We start from the raw sequence: 17,456 nt of genomic DNA, 5'->3' as shown, positions 1-17,456 counted from the left end.
GGTTCTTGAGAAACATTTAGTTGTGACAATAACTTCAGGTTATTACTCTTATTATTATATTCAGGTAATAAGAACTTCAGGTTCTTGACAAATATTTAGTTTTGATAATAATTTCAGGCTATTATTCTATTATTCACTTCAAAGAATGATTCTTATAAACTATAAACAAATGTAATAAAAAATTTAAATGAAATTTAAATTAATGAAATATATAATAATTAATCACACAAATTACTTACATAATAACTTGAGTAAAGCTAGCGTGTGACATGCTCACCAAGAAAGTTTGGTGAGCATAACTCCAAACGTATATCGGATCGACGTCAAATGTCAAATCCAAACCGTTGAAATCCATGTACTTCATGAGTGATGCATATACATGCAAAATTTTGAAAGTTTCGAGTTTATTTGCTACACGGTCAAGTGGTCAAAGAAATGAACATTTTATTATAAGTTATTTTATATATTCAATTTTTATTATTTCTTTGACCACTTGACCGTGTAGCAAATAAACTCGAAACTTTCAAAATTTTGCATGTATATGCATCACTCATGAAGTACATGGATTTCAACGGTTTGGATTTGACATTTGACGTCGATCCGATATACTTTTGGAGTTATGCTCACCAAACTTTCTTGGTGAGCATGTCACACGCTAGCTTTACTCTAATAACTTTGCAACTTCTTCCGAGCAAGTCGTGCTGATAACGTGATGTAAACTTAAAATGAAGTTGCAACAAAAGTAACGTAAATAATAAGAGAGATAGAGAGAGCAGTAACATAATTTTATTCTCTTCTTTTGTGTGTTTAATATGTGTACATTATCTATTTACAAAGCCTCTATTTATAGGCTAGAAAAAGATGTTACAATAATAAAGGAGAAAATGAATGCCCGTGATAGTGGAGTAGTGGGGGCAATGAACATGAGAATTAATATTGAGGGTTATAAATTGAACATCCACATAAATACTATTTTATAACACCTATTATTTTTTTGGAAAAATTTCTAGTGTACCCATGAAAACTTTTAACATAGCCAATTTCCCCATAAAAGCATGATAATATCCAATATCCCCATAGAAATTTAACATCATTTCTTTTATCCCCATCTATTCTGCGTTTGGATGAAACAAAGAATAGCTCAGAATAGCAGCTATTCCTGAGTTCGGAATAGCAGCTAACCCGACATTTCTAAGGAATAGCAGAATAGCAGTTAATCCGAGCTATTCCGTTGTTGAGAATAGCATTTTTTTTATCCAAACGTGCTTGGTTCGGAATAGCAGCTATTCCTGTGTCACCCAAACGTACAAGTTGATTTTTTAGACAAATATACCCCTTCCTTTTAAATGAAGATATCCATTTAAATTAACGACATGATTGAATTTTAAGTCTACAACAAGCTTCCAAGGAAATTGAAGCAAATTGCTAGCTATTTCATAAACCGTAAACAAGAAGAAAATTGGGGGCACAAAATTTTGAAATAACCCGCATATTACGATTCAGGTTGCCCTATTCTTCTAATCTGATTACCTCTTCAGCACCACTGATCAGTCTAATCTTCGGCACTAATTTGCTCAAGGATATTTTCTTAAATAAAAAAATGGTAATTATCAAAAGGACAAAATTAAACGAATTATTAGTTGTACTCCTTGAACCCATAGTTCTGTTAAGTTTTTTTTTTTGTATAATAAGGCTCGTAGGGAGTATATGTACCAGTAAACTAAGGTTACATAAATTCAATAATACCAGTAACCACGCTAGTACCAGTAACCCGAATTTCTTACGAATTAACTTAAAGTTTGAGATATCCTAGAAGTTATGAAGTAAGACCAAATTCGTTGAAGATATCCCATCTTGATTTTAGAAGAACTCTGGAATCCTGGGCCTTAAACTTATTATTTGGTTGAAGCAGTAGGCAAAAGTGCTAAAACTAATTATTATAGATATATTAGTTGGAATCTTCTTCTAACCAAGTTATTTGTGCTCTCAGTTTTCTTCTTGTTCTCAGTTTATGAAATAGCTAGCAATTTTTTTCAATTTCCTTGGAAGCTTGTTGTGGACTTAAAATTCAATCATGTTACTAATGTAAATGGACATCTCTATTTAAAAGAAAAGGGTATATTTGTCTAAAAATTATATTTAATGAATAGATGGGGATAAAAGAAAGGATATTATCATGTTTTTATGGGAAAATTGACTATTTTAGAAGTTTCCATGATTATAGTAGAAATTTTCCTTTCTTTATCTAAAGAATGGATCATATTCTTTTGAAATATTTTTTTTTATGCCACTCCAAAATATGAAATTTAGAAATTTGCCACCCCAAAACCTTAAATTAGCTAATTGCCACTCCAAAATCATTATATTTAGCAAATTGCCACAATTATACATATAATTCAAATATTTGATTAAAATTTTTCTGAAAATTCAACAAATTTCAATAGTGACCAAAATACCCCCGCTGAAGATGGGATTGCCCCAAAATGCACCCCAACTACTGTCGCTTCATCTTTTTTCAGAATTTACTGGTATTTCAGAGGGACTGTCGGAAGGCTACAGGTGATACTGTCAACTTAACCAGTTTCAACGGGGTGAGAAATGAGCATTCTAGTAGATACTGGTAAGGAATCAGCTTATCAGAAGATGGGGGCAGCACTTTTTACCATGAGCTCCTCAACCTTTCTTTATTCACAAAATGGAAAGGGCGGTAGTTAGGAGATTTAAATTCCAGTATTGTTTTTATCATTTAACTCCTCTGAAGGTGGCAGATCCATTTTTAATTTTTGGTTCTTCGGAGAAGAAGAGAGCAGAGGTGGTGGCAAGGGTACCAACTCCGCTGCTCTCTAAATAGGAGAGCAGGACCCTGTTATTTACAATCGGATCGTTTAATTTTTTTCATGCACGGATCTCAACACAGATGAACGGTTCGATATTGAATAACAGGGTCCTGCTCTCCTATTTAGAGAGCAGCGGAGTTGGTTCCGGTGGCAAGTGGTGAAGGGCAGATCCAATTGAAGGGTAATTTTAGAAATACCAAAATACGTTTTATTATACACTACTTTTCAGCAATTTTTAATCAAATATCTGAATTATATGTGTAATTGTGACAATTTGCTAAATATAATGATTTTGGAGTGGCAATTAGCTAATTTAAGATTTTGGGGTGGCAAATTCCTAAATTCCATGTTTTGGAGTGGCATAAATATTTTTTTCCCTATTCTTTTACAAAGGGATGTGCTGAATTTTAATATAAAGCATTAAATTATTTTCTAAGGTTCCACGGTTAAAAAATGACCTGATTTTCAAAAGAATAATGACTATGCTTTTAAAGTAAAACTTAATACTTTAATGGTTTACATTAAATTATTTTATTCTAATTTAATTTTACAAAAAAAATTCGAGTTTCTAATCTGATTCAACCAATTCCTAACGATTTGCTCATTTTCGCTTTTCGATGAAAACTAATAATATTTCAATAAAACAATGTATCATAAAGAAATTAAACAACGTACAAAGCTGCATCATAGAAAATGTCTCTTAATTGTCAGCAATCAAGCACTTCTTGTTGTTGTTTTTTTTTTAGAAAGAGCAAATTAATTAGCACTTCTTATTTCTCCCCAAATTATTTTGTCAAATATCAATGATTGTCATTGGATTGAATGGACGAAAGTTTCTGACAAAGTCATGCCTAATGAAAGCAGTACTCATCTCTTCTGTTGTCCTAATGAAAGTAGTACTCATTTCTCAGAGAAAAGATTGCTTCCGATATTTTTCATTTAATTGGCTATATATATAACTACATGATCACACATGCATGAACATTATCTTCGTTAAATATCCATGCTGCTTCATCATCAACGATGACTGAATAAGCGGGATCAGGATAGTAACCGTGCATCGTGGGGTTGTATCCATGCTGATAGTAATTGTGTGTAGATGTATACGTATTGTCTTCTAAATATTGTATCGCGAAAGGGTAGAATTCTCCATCATACGGGGAAGGCCAGTACTCAGCCTTCCTACCAGTTCGCCTAACCGCTTTCAACACCTCCTTGCGACCCACGTATCCAGTAACTGTCACCTTTTGCTTGTCCATGTCAATTTCCACATTATCCACCCCTATGTAAAATATGGCATATATATATGTTGTTACTTTCTAAGATAAGACAACCTTAGTTAGGTAAAGGCAAGCAAAAAAAAAAAAAAAAAAAACAGATACAAGAAATGATAATTGAAATTAATTCTTTAATTAATCCATTAGTTGATTGTTGCCATTGCTCATCAAAGTTAATACAAAAATATGAATTTGATGTGATCTGTGACCTTCATGATGATTGTGTTACTGATAATCTGAAATTAACAAATTATTGATTGTTTACGTACATGAGTATCGGTAGAAAATTCATACCATGGAGCTTAACAATTGCTTTTCGTATTCTCTTCTGGCATCCGTCGCAGTCCATGTGAACATTTAGCTCAACAATCTCAACATATATATAGGAGAGGAAAATATTATGTTAGTTAAGATCTTTTTAATTTCATTCTTTCACCTTAATTTCATGTTTGTCTCAGAGATAACTTACGGACATAGCATCAGAAATGGAACCCTTCTGCTCCCAGAAACGAAACATAATTCTATTAATTGTAAGTAGTAAGGAGCCCTAAAGCTACAGAGGCTTTAATATATAGGTGAGGAAAATGAAGGAATCGGATGAGAATTTAAGAAAAAGTGAGATACTTAAATGCAATTTGTTTGCTTTATGTCCCATTGGTAGAAAAGCAAGACAAGATCATGCAATTTGTTTGATTAGTAACAAAACAAGCTGATCCATGTTATGTTATGTTTTAACTTTACATGACATGCTTCTTGTAGAACTATATATTGATGATTACCTAATAATGTATAAGGTTTATGTTAATTTAAGTTGCGAATAATTATCGTAATTTGAACTGAGAATAAAAAATGATTCGTTCCAGCTGGCGGTAAAGAGCACATCAATCAAGTAGAGCTCATTTGTGCCGATTGGTCTTCAACTATTGCCACCCAAATCCAAACGAACAAGTATCACTTTGGTTGATCAATTTGGAATGGGACCACAATCAGGTGCACAACTATTATTGCCCAATAAAGCCCAATATTGCCCAATAAAGCCCAATAATCGATTCTGTATTTCTGCGAAGGTACATCGAACTTTGATTAAGATGCACAACTATTATTGCCCAATAATCAGGTGCACAACTATTATTGCCCAATAAAGCCCAATATTGCCCAATAAACGAACAAGTATCCTGCGAAGGTACATCTATTTTCTGGAAACTGTCCCAAACTTTGATGTTTGGTTTGATTCTGTATTTCTCAGTAGCACTTGCCTTATGGTATATTATACAACGGTATTAATATTAAAATAACCCTGTAATTGATCTAGATGGCTCACTGCAAGATCGATAATCATCAAAATGTCACAAGAAATATGAGGAGAGGCACGTCGCACATGGTGGGTTCCAACAAAATTATCCATAATTAAGCACACATTAACTTTTATCAGTATTTTTCTAGATATCAAGCTCACATACTATAAAAATTGAATGAACTAAAATTACAGATCAAATAAAAGCAAAGCTTAAACTATTAGAAACTAAATTACTGAAGTAAAATTTAATAGATTATGAATATATATTTTACGGAACATAATATGAGTAGAACTAGGGTGTTCTTAAGCTCACCAAAGTGTTTGGTGAGCTTAACTCCAAAATTCATTAAATCAGTTTCAAATGACGAATCCGAACCGTTGGAACCCGGCTATTTTACATATGATGCGTCTACATGTGAAATTTTTAAACATTCGAATTAGTTTAGTATAATTAAAGTCAATCGGTCAAAATTGGAAGGTTAATAAATTAATTTTAGTGCATTCATTTTTTGAATGTTTTTTTACCGCTTAACTTTATACTAAATTAATTCGAATGTTTAAAATTTTTACATGTAGACTCATCACTCGTAAGGTAGGCGAATTTCAACGGTTCGAATTCATTATTTGAAATAGATTTGATGGATTTTGAAGTTAAGCTCACCAAACACTTTGATGAGCTTAATTAAGAACACCCTAGTTCTACTCACATAATATAACATACCTTGCATATTTCTTTCATTACTAAGAAAATGGAAATAGCACATAAACACCTGTACTGGATTTCTAACCAATAAAATTTCTATTGTTGATCAGTTAAGAGCTGAGAGAGGAAAGAAACGGAGGTTATCTATGGTTGTGGACTAGAGATTGAAGAAATTCATTAATATTTGTTTAGATAAAGACATAGATCAAGTCATCAAACTTTTTAAGTATTCATAAATCTTTTGAGTTTAATTTCGACATGTTATTTTAACCAGTGTTATAAATAATGGTATGCGGTCCTCGGATGGACATGGTACTATCAAGCGATTAATAAAAAATAATAGAGAATAATCGGCCATAGTCGGCCGATTAGTCGGAAAAATTCATGACAGTTTAGTCATCGCCAACAACTAATCGACCGATTAATCAGCTTAAATGGACATTTTTTACAACACTGATTTTAACTATTAGATCAAAAGATAGTTTTGAACTTCAATACTAGTTAAAATATTGAATTTTTAAAAATTGACTTTTGGTCTAATGATAAAGGCACATGTCTTCTCATGTGAAAGATGATAAATTCAAAATTGAAGGAAAAACTTGTATAAATAATTAAATGAAAGTTTGTATAGTAGACCTCTATCTTTCTCTATTATTTTTTTCAATTTAGTCTGCAACGACTCAATTCTAAATTTGGTTTGAACTTAATTAAGTTGTGATGCTCTTGAGACTGTTTAGTTCTACTATAGGTAGAAAAGCCGAAATTTTTTATTAATATTAAAAAAAAAGAGTTGGGCTATAGTGGGTTGCGAAGTAAAGCGATTATTTTACTTTACGCTCATATTTTATGATTTTGAAGTTTAAAACGTCGATCCGAACAGCTCAACATGATCTCCATATTGAAATGTACTTGGAGACCAAATTTTACATTTTTTGGATTTTTTTTACTATTTATCAAGCCACTTTGAAAATCGCCGATCCAGCGGTCCAGAAATTTTTACTGTTTTTACTGTTCACCCGGATTTTCAGATTTTCAAAGTGTCTTCATAAATAGTAAAAAAATTCCAAAAAATGTAAAATTTAGTTTCCAAGCATATTTTATTATAGATTAAACATCTAACGGTTTGGATCGGCTATTTAAACTTTGAAAATGAAGATATTACGTGAAGTAAAAACGTGTTTTACTTCGCAACTCACCGTAGCCTTACTCAAAAAAATATATGAAATTTCAGAAACTATCCAGCTTTTTGTGGTATTTCGAAATCTACCCAAATCACAAATTTTTTTTGGTGATTATAGACTGAATTACTGTAAAAAAAAATTTGAGCTTTAAAAAAAAAAATGCAAAAAAAAATTGCCGTTTCAACTTTTTTTTTGCATTTTTCAATTTTTTTATTTAAATAGAAATATTTCTAATTTATTTATTTTTTGTATTAAAATATTTTATATATTTCTTTAAAAATAGATGAAATACTATATAATTTGATTTATTATAAAGACTGCTACAAATAATCCGGATCAACATTTTTCATACCAGATTTTTTGCGACTGTAAGAAAAATTAATATATTTCTTTATGAGTTATTGGAAAAAAAATAAAAATGTTTGGATTCTGAGTTATTGATCCCGGTTTAAAAGTCACTTCTAGGTAATACAAAAAATATTGTGATCCTTCTAGTACATTTAATTTCTAAAAAGTTGTATCTATTTTGAGAATTATTTTTGAGTAACAATCATTAAATAACATAAATTTTTTGTTTTTTTTCAAAAATAGACACAACTTTTTATAAATTAAATGTACTAGAAAGATGACAATATTTTCTGTATTTATTTAGACGTGACTTTTGAATCGGGATCAATAATTGAGAATTCAAGCATTTTTTTTTCCAATAATACATAAATAAATATATTAATTTTTCTTACAACCACAAAAAATCCGGCATGAAAAATGTTGATCCGGATTATTTGTAGCAGTCTTTCTAATAAATCAAATTATATAGTATTCCATCAATTTTCAAAAAAATATATTAAATATTTCTAATATTTCAATACAAAAAATATATAAATTATAAATATTTATATTTAAATTAAAAAAATATGAAAAATACAAAAAAAGTTGTAACCGCAAATTTTTTTAATTTTTTTTTTTTGAAATTGCACTTTTTTTTGGAGGTTTTATCCTAAATTACCGTAAAAAAAAATTTCCAGTTTGAATAGATTTCGAAAAAATAGAATAACCTGGATAGTTTCTAAAATTTCATATTTTTTTTGAATATTAATAAAAATTTCGGACCCTTGTAAAAACTATTTGATGTATTGATAGTAGCAGTTTTGGACCCTTGTAAAAACTATCTCCACATTTATCAAAACAATAAAAAGGACATTATAGAAAGGGAAATTTCAATCTTATAGAAGAAGCTGAATTAATAATTCAAATTCTCTATGTATTTAAAATACAGTATTTTTGAATGAACCGTAGCTAGTCGGATTTTTTTGTGACATTGATTTAGGTCTGTATGAAATTAAAGAATTTAGGAGCCGAATTTAATTTGTTGTGTGTCTAACCGAATCTATTGATCAAAATCTCCATATAATTTATCTATATTCCTATAATATTTTTTAATATACTATAAATAAAAAAAATTCTAAATTACGTCAATTGAAACTCTTATAAAATGCCACGTATCAGTCAGAACATGGCATCCTGACATGATTGCAACCCTTTTTGTCTCCGCCGGATTCACTTTACACCTCAAATCACATGGTAGCCAAGCTCTCACCCTGTCAGCAATATCTATAAAGAACCACAATTCCAAAACAGATGACACACTTTGCTTTGCTTAGGGGTGTCAATCAGTTCCATGACACGGGTAGGGTGAAAATATTTTCATATTCTATCCATATATTAAAAATGACTTTATCTATATTCTATTCTTATTCATTAAGATTTTATTTGATTTTATCTTATTCTTATCCGTTAAAATTATCGGATAACAAAATGGTAGCGGATGAATAATGAATAATACTACTATAATAATTAGTTTTATTATATTTTACAAATAAAACATCAAAACTCATTTATTTCGCACATATGTAATAATAATATTACTAATAAAAAATAAAAATAAATGTGCAATCAATTTCAACTAAATTGTATTTTCTATAAAACAAGAGAATTCAAAAACAAAAATACATCTTCCGACAAATTTAATTATTTAATTAAAGAACAAGACATACAAATACAAATAATATGTTTAGTATTTTTCTTACAACAAAAACAATACACCAAATAACAAAAGTACTCACTAATTATTGCTTAAACATTATCATATTATTATATTTTATATAATTACTCTATAGGTATAAAAAAAAATCTTATCCATACTCGTTATATCGAATATGGTACAGATCGGATAAACGACAAAAAAGATATCATTAACACCCCCTAACTTTGCTCCACTTTCCATGCCAAATTATAAAATTCACACGCCTATAGTGGATGACAAAGCACAAATTAGTGGGGAAACGCCTGAAACTTTTTTTTTTTTAGAAAATGAAAATCGTTTTTTAGTAAATGAATTAATTGTTTTTTCCTCGTAAAAATAACAAGAATTGAATCAAAGTTTCAGTCGAGACCTGTATGATCTGGGTTGACTGAAACTTTGATTCGGTCTTTCTCCTTTCACACCACACCATGGACTACACAAGATTTCAAAATTAAGTTGATCGGTAAAGCAAACATGTTTGTGTCTCCACAGATGGATCGGTGGAGATGTTTTTTTATAAAAACCAAATCAATAGTGCTTATTCTGTTAAAATATTTAAAATTTGTTCTATTTAAAAAAAAAAAATTCATGCCATAAGTGAAACTTAGTTCGACAATATTTCATAATTTTGGTGAAAAAATTAATCAATAAGTTGTCTCTGATAAATCGTTTTTTTTATTTTTTTATTTCCTAAAAATAAAAAAAATTGTAACGCCCGCCTCAACAGGACCCATCAACCCACTTCTCACTTAATGGAAGATCACTTTATGAAGTCCTATATAAAGGGTGACATAGACATTGGTATTAATTGATCAGTTAAGATTCAAAATTAGTGCAATAGCAATGGCGGATATGCAAATTGTTCTCGCCGGAAAGAAAATAGAGCCGCAACATGTCGAAATGAATGTACCTCTCTATTCGTATGGATGCGAGAAGAAGATTAGGAAGGCGCTTTCGAGATTAAGAGGTAATTATTCTATTATCTTGTCTATTGTACATAAAAAAAATACACTGAAATTCTTTAATTAAGCTTGATGGGAGAGTATATTAATTTGACATATATGTAGGTATACATTCAGTACATGTTGATTATCATGCTCAGAAGGTAACTGTGTGGGGAATATGCAACCGAGATGATGTGCTGGCGGCGATTAGAAGAAAGCGAAGGGACGCATATTTCTGGGATGAACCGGAGTCTAAAATTGCACCTTCGTCAACGAAATATGATGGGATCGAGCTGGGTAGAAGTTCGCGGTTGACGGCAACTTTAACCGTATATAAATTCAGGAAATCATGGAAGAAGCTATTTCCTCTGGTATTATACTAGCTAGGTTCTGAAGAGATAATTCTGCATGTTCTGTAAATAGTGCTGAAATAAGCATGTCAATTTTCTTTAGTTATGTTTGAACTGAATTTCTTTTGCCTTTGTTATCAGTCAACGAGTAATTTTCATGCAACTAGGTTCATGAACTGGCAAATTGGGCATTCATATGCTCTCCTCTTAAGCAAAATGTTAGTAATATAAGATTCAAACATAGCAATATATGTTGAATTTGATCTCTTAGTAAAGTCATAAGCTAAGTTTAATCAAAGATAAAGACATATGAAGAGGAGTTTGAAATTAATCAAGGACAGTGTAGTCCTAAACACATATATAGAAACAAGCTTAATTATATACTATTCTACCAACATAGAATTCACATCCGTTGCCATTGCCATAGCACCCGATGACACTGGGTGCCATTTCGTCGCTGACGGATGGACCGCAAAAACCCACTTTTAAGAAAAAAAAGAAAACTACTACGTGGGGCTTGCATGTCCGCAATCCAATAGCACCTAGTGGCATTGCATTTTATGGCAGCTAGCGTATTGGAACAGCTATATACAACATATATACCCTTAGATTATAGTTTTCTTAAGACTTCTTTATCACATAACAACACAAGCATTTACATCATCGTCATTGAACATGTTACTGACACGATCTTCGCCCCTTGGAGGCGCTGATAGTTGGCCATGTTTGTCTCCATTGTAACCGTGCTTCCAGTAATTGTAAGTCTGCCTAAACGACTCTTCATCCCGGAAATAATCATTTGCACAGGTGAAATACATAGGCAGGTCCGGGTTAGGCCAGAACTCAGCTCGTTTTCCTTTTCGTCTCACCTCCTTCAAAATTTTCTGCTGGTCCACATAACCTGTAACAGTCACCTTCTCCATTGGCAAGTCAACTTCTACTGCATCAACACCTATACAATTAAACAACGATTTGTTGGTATGAAATGATTAATTGCACGATATGCGTATAAGGTGCTAGAAAAGAGGTACCTCTGAGTTTCAGCAGAGCATTTTTGACAACCCTTTCGCAACCAGTACAACACATCCTAACTTTAAGATCCACTGTCTGAAAAAGGAGCAAGGCGAGAACAAATATTGTAATATTTATGTTTTATCGAAGCAATAAGACAATTAAGAATAAGGATTTCAAGAACTATGATTTCAAAATTTAAACATAAACATTAGGTAGTCAGGGGTTTGGGACCCTCTGCTGTAGTGCACCGTGCAAGTATATATGACCAAAATATGCCAAGCAACAAAGTCATGTGACGTTTGATATTTCTGAGAGACATTTTAACAAACACGTTGCAAGCACTCTAGAATCAATTTATCAAACATATAAAGTGCACTAATTAAGGACAGCCCCCACAATACTCTCAACATCTACCTCCTTCGCCCATGAGTTATTCCGGGCTCTTTTAGCCCATCTTAGGCCCATCTATTTTGGGCTTAATTAAAAAGAAGGCTGAAAACATTGGACTAAAAAACTAATTTAATGCATACTATGAATTAGCAATGTTTATCTAAAGTAGGTTGTACTTGTATCCAAGGCCAGTGTTTGATCTAAAACTGGGCCTATTTCTGATCTTATTCTGATACTGATACTGATACTGATATGACACACATTCATTTGAATTTTGAAAGAAAAAGGGTTCGGTTTCCAACAAAGATAACAAGATAACAGGGGCCATCTGATTTCGGTCTGATTATAGTCTTCTAGATTACTGAATCAGATTAAAAACTACCCTGTTCTAGCCTTCTAGTCTAGGCGACGAATCAAAAACTGCTCACATGGAAGAAGACCTATAGGCTATATATAGTGCAGTTTTGACATTCATATCCAAAAAATATAGTTTATTTGGCAAGTGAAACAACAATATGATAGAGATGGGTAAAGATATATATCAACAGAGTTATTTTGACTTCATGCTAGCAGTGCAATATTAATAGAGACAAATGAAAAAAAAAATATATATATATAACTGGTGCAGTGCACGAGCCAAACCAGCTCTGTCAGTATCTTTGCTCAAAAGAGGTTCCAATATGGAAGTAAAACAAAGTACCTGTAAAGAAAGAGCACGGCGTCCCTTGCCCTTGCCCATTATCCTTTGTTCAAGTTTCTTGTTTTCTTTTCAAGATATATATCATGCAACGCAACGAGTCCCTACTTGCAAAGTGCATGCAACTATAAATATCACGGTAATTAACTTGGTAGTGTACCTAAGTTTATAGGTAGAGAAAAGGGGAAGGAAGTGTGCTTGCGAATAAAGAGAACCTTTTGTGGGCCTTATACAAATACAAGACAAGACAGCTTCAGATGTTCTCACTACAATTTGGAATTATTATATATTCCATGTTATGAATTTGTCTTTCATTTCAGTAGGAAAGCAGAGGCATAAGAATCGAATAGAATATATATATATATATACTTTTGAGTTTTGGATTAATTGAAGACCTGCTGTGGTGGTATTGTTTTTCTAGACATCAGGATTCGTATTTATCTTTTACTTTTTCCAAAAGCAATATGCCCTTAATTATTCCTACTTTTTTTTTTCTTTTAAAGTTTAATTCATAGGAATTATATTGTTCAACTTCATGAAAATATTTTCAGCCTAACATATAGATCAGTATTCAAATATTCAAATAATAAACAATTAGTATTCTATTATACATATCAATATTCAAATATTCAAACCGTTCAATAAAATATCTGAAATATAGATGGGAAATCTATAAATTTGTTGTCTTATTATAATATCTATTTAGAGGAGGGTTCAAATGCCTCTATTTTTTGTACCTCCAACATGCCTTCATTTTAAAAAACTTTAATAAGTCAAAATATGAAACTTAAAAATCAAAATAAAACCGTTAGATGTGATCTATGTTATTTTCTTTATGTGCTCATAAAAAATTATCAAATTTTGATTTTGTTTAAATGTTAATAAATAATTTAAAAAATTAACGTTTAGAAATTATTCACATTAGTGTGTTTTTTACAAGCTCTTGATGACAATCAAAACAAAATTGAAATGTTATAATTTTTTACATGTGCATAGATAAAATGATATAGATCATATCTAACGGTTTTATTTTAATTTTTAAGTTTTAAATTTTAAGTTATTAATGTTTTAAAAAATGAAGACATGATGGAGGCATTTGAACCCTACTCATCTATTTAATAGATTTTCACAAGTTGGATAAAATTTTAGAGTAAACTAAGCTAACGGCCTAGCTAGCCAGTACTGGCCTGTAGTGTCACTATCAAGAAATGCTTAGTTATTTATCTGTTCCTTCATATCCAAAAGTTAAGATTCTAACTTGTTATCAACCGCCTTTTTCTTTCTTTAGGAATCAATGATGGAATATTTGATTGAAACAGTGTATTGTCGTCCATTAGTTAAGCATGATCCGTAACGGGCACCGCACTGCCTAACATCTCCTCTCCTGTCAATTAGTGGGAATAAGGAATCATTTTCACTTTTTATTTTTTGGGGATTAGTCAATTAGTGGTCCACACGTTGCAATTAAAATTATATACTATAATTTAAAGCAAAGAATATTAAGATAATTTCAGGAAATTTTGTTCCAACTATTAAATTAAGTTATAACCTATATATATATATTCATCAGCATATATACTATATTATAAAATGTTTGGATCAATTAAAGAGCGGTTCGGCGGACATAAGAACAAATTCAGTTCGATTTTTGGTCAGAATTTGTCAATTGTTTAATCATCGATCATCAAAATTCGTACATATTATATATATATGTGTACACATATTTTAAAACTTGATGCTAGTCCAACGACTCTAATTTGTAATGTTCATCGGACCATCTCCATTCTTAATTATTTACACCAACTATTTCTAGACAATAAATGAAAGAATTTAAGCTTTACGCCATGATAAAGTTCTACATATATTTGATCGATGATGATTGATTACAAAAATGAGACAATATTTATGAGAGTAAAAAATAACTATCTGCGATGGTATACCGACATAAATATACTTTTTCTATTGGCGATGAGAGTATCCGCGTATCCCTCGCGAATACTATTTAATTCTTGTATATATCGAACGAACAGCTAAAATAGATTTTGAAGAGCCATTTAATGAACTCTCGTATACAATTGGAGATCAGTCACTTTGTTGTATTATCCTGGATAAGAGGGCATCTTCCATAACTTTATCCTCACAATGTGTCGTGTGATTTTTATCTATCGAATCAATTGGATATTTATCTATCGAATCAGTTCTAATCCTATATCACGCTTCAAGCTGGACTTCTGTCAACCAAATGTTAAACAAGAATTTCCTATGTCATGCGTATAAGCATCTTTCGCCACTGGACTGTCACTGTCAACGACAAGCTATGCAAAATTTGAACTCAGTTCGTGTCTGTTAAAATATAGATCTCATTACTTAATTAATATATAAATAGAAATTTAATTATTTATAAATATAGAAAGATAACGGTAACGTGTACCGTCATTATTAGAATAGAAAATAGTACCAACAGCTAGTTTTAAGCCTTTGTAGTTATAAATAGAAAATCTTGTAATAAGAAAAATATATCTTTTCAATATATTTTTCTCTCTTCAATTTCATACTCTCTGTCTCTAAAATTCAACATGGTATCAGAGTAATAGATCTGAAACTATACCGCCAAAGTATCACATAAACTAACAAAGCTAGTCGGTACCAGTGAGAAAACACAAAAATTTAGCAACAATCAAAATGGCTCAAGAGGGGGCAACAAAAGCTAACAAACACCTTGCTCAATGGACAAAATTATTTGTCATGGGCAAAGGCAGCATTTAAAGCTCTAAGTGGTCGGGAGGTGTTAGAATACATCACCGGCGAGACGAAAGAGCCAATGGTAGCAGATCCATAAAATAAGACCGAAATTGAAAAAAAAGGAGCAAAAAATTGGAGAACAAAAAATAATAGAATCATAACCTTGCTCATATTGTCAATGGAGCCAACTGTAGTCGGTCTCTTTGAGACGACCGACACGGCGCATGAGTTATGGGAAGCCATAAAATCCATGTACGGGCAACAAAATAGCTTTTCTCACATCTATCAACTCATGCAAGAAATCTAACAAGAAAAACAAAGATCAAGAAGTAATACTGAATACCTTGGTGCTCTTAAAAAGAAAAAGGTCGAGCTTCGGACTTATCGGCCTCTAACCATATATCTGACCATATTCCAGAAACAAGATGAAGAAGATGACATCTTTCAATATCTCGCCGGGCTAAATATGAGCTATGAAGCGGTAAGGTCTCAAATTATGATTACGGTACCTCTTCCGTCTTACTCTCAAATTCAAAACTTGATTCAACAAGAGGAAAGTAGGAGACCTATCATGGGTGGTCCACAAATCACAAAATTTGAGAAACACGAGACTTGTGGCCTAGCCATAAAAAACTCCAATTTCAATAAAAATCGACCAAATCAAACCAAAACAGAAAAATGCAATCACTGTAAAAAAGAGGGACACACTCAAGATCAGTGTTGGTTTCTCTATCCGCATCTTAAACTTAAAAAAGTTAGAGGAGCGGAGAAGGGAGGAGATGGGCAAAATTGGGGAATAAACGGTGAAAAAAATAAGACCTACGTTGTTTCAAATGAAGAAGAAGGGGTCAATAGATTAACGGGTCCGAATCAATTCGGATTAGGAACCCACATGTATCCTGGTGGATCCATTAACCAAAGTTTTGGACCAGCATGACCCTTTAATCAAAGCGTCAGACCCAATAACTCACCACATTACTCTAACGGACCCGCTAACTGCTAGGGTAGTAATATAGAAGTCAATCATTTTTTGTTCATGAATTGATGATTAATATCATTTTGTTCCTTGAGTGTTATTGCATTTATGAATAATTTCAAGTTCATGACTGAAATTGCAAAACTACATAATATAGATGATATACACTCTTAATAGTCACTAACCGTGGTAATTAGCAGGGAACAATAATTATCCATTAGAATGTTAGTATGTGGATTAAATGATGGTCAATTTTGCAGACCATAGACAAATAGTTGTCATTTAATCACATAGATACATGTTGTGAACATGATATTTGACTGACCCTAAATGAAACGTTATATGAAATTGTGTTTGTGTCATTAACGGTTTTATTTGTGTTAAGTTCTAAAGTATGAGGTGTGGTCTTTCCTACATGAGAAATGTGTATTTGTAAGTGTTATCTAACGCTATATGTAAAAGAGAGTAATAAGGATAACATTTTAGTACACATGACTTGTGCGGAGGAAGAGATGCTCACCAAGACTACTATCGTCCCTCGTATTATTATACCAGTAATAGTAACACTGGGCCCACTTGATAGAGTAGGATTATCTGTATACGGTATGATTAATGGAGATTAATCATATATGATAATCTACTCGATTAAGTCTGCAAGGATGACACATATCTACCTTGGATTTAATCAGTTACTATGAGACGATATAATTAACACGAGTAAATTGTTTACTTAAGAATCGTGATATTGTACCGGACAACATCATCTGTGTAATTGGGGGTCATAATGTACTGCCAGGTACCACCTATGATCTATAGAAGTTAAAACAGTTTTAACTCTATTGCCAACATAACACAGATCATATCGGGTCACACCGCATAGGAAGTAATCAGAGAATCTTATTATTAATTATAAATATTATAATTAATCAATAAGATGGTTTTATACTTAGTTATAAATGTTATAA

At 31.7% G+C, this 17,456-nt stretch overlaps 3 protein-coding genes across 3 annotated transcripts; 1 reads left to right on the top strand and 2 right to left on the bottom strand.

The window, feature by feature from the left end:
* Positions 1–3,706: 3,706 nt before the first annotated feature.
* Positions 3,707–4,655, bottom strand: LOC144558473 (heavy metal-associated isoprenylated plant protein 45-like). The gene is made up of 3 exons (XM_078307314.1): positions 4,584–4,655; positions 4,409–4,484; positions 3,707–4,119 (listed from the first exon to the last, which is right to left on the bottom strand). Exons 1-3 carry the CDS (start codon positions 4,629–4,631, stop codon positions 3,797–3,799), a joined length of 447 nt encoding a protein of 148 aa, XP_078163440.1. The 5' UTR covers positions 4,632–4,655; the 3' UTR covers positions 3,707–3,796.
* Positions 4,656–10,221: 5,566 nt separating this feature from the next.
* LOC144557966 (Heavy metal transport/detoxification superfamily protein) lies at positions 10,222–10,903 on the top strand. The gene is made up of 3 exons (XM_078306643.1): positions 10,222–10,345; positions 10,446–10,693; positions 10,814–10,903. Exons 1-3 carry the CDS (start codon positions 10,222–10,224, stop codon positions 10,901–10,903), a joined length of 462 nt encoding a protein of 153 aa, XP_078162769.1.
* A 77-nt stretch (positions 10,904–10,980) lies between these two features.
* Positions 10,981–13,028, bottom strand: LOC144558592 (heavy metal-associated isoprenylated plant protein 44-like). Its single transcript, XM_078307436.1, has 3 exons — positions 12,777–13,028; positions 11,704–11,779; positions 10,981–11,624 (listed from the first exon to the last, which is right to left on the bottom strand). The coding sequence occupies exons 1-3, from the start codon at positions 12,813–12,815 to the stop codon at positions 11,308–11,310; spliced, it is 432 nt and encodes a 143-aa protein (XP_078163562.1). The 5' UTR covers positions 12,816–13,028; the 3' UTR covers positions 10,981–11,307.
* Positions 13,029–17,456: the final 4,428 nt, after the last annotated feature.

Source organism: Carex rostrata, chromosome 8, assembly GCF_964058835.1.
Source record: "Carex rostrata chromosome 8, lpCarRost1.2, whole genome shotgun sequence".
Lineage (NCBI taxonomy): Eukaryota > Viridiplantae > Streptophyta > Magnoliopsida > Poales > Cyperaceae > Carex > Carex rostrata.
This window is presented reverse-complemented; position numbering and strand designations above follow the sequence as displayed.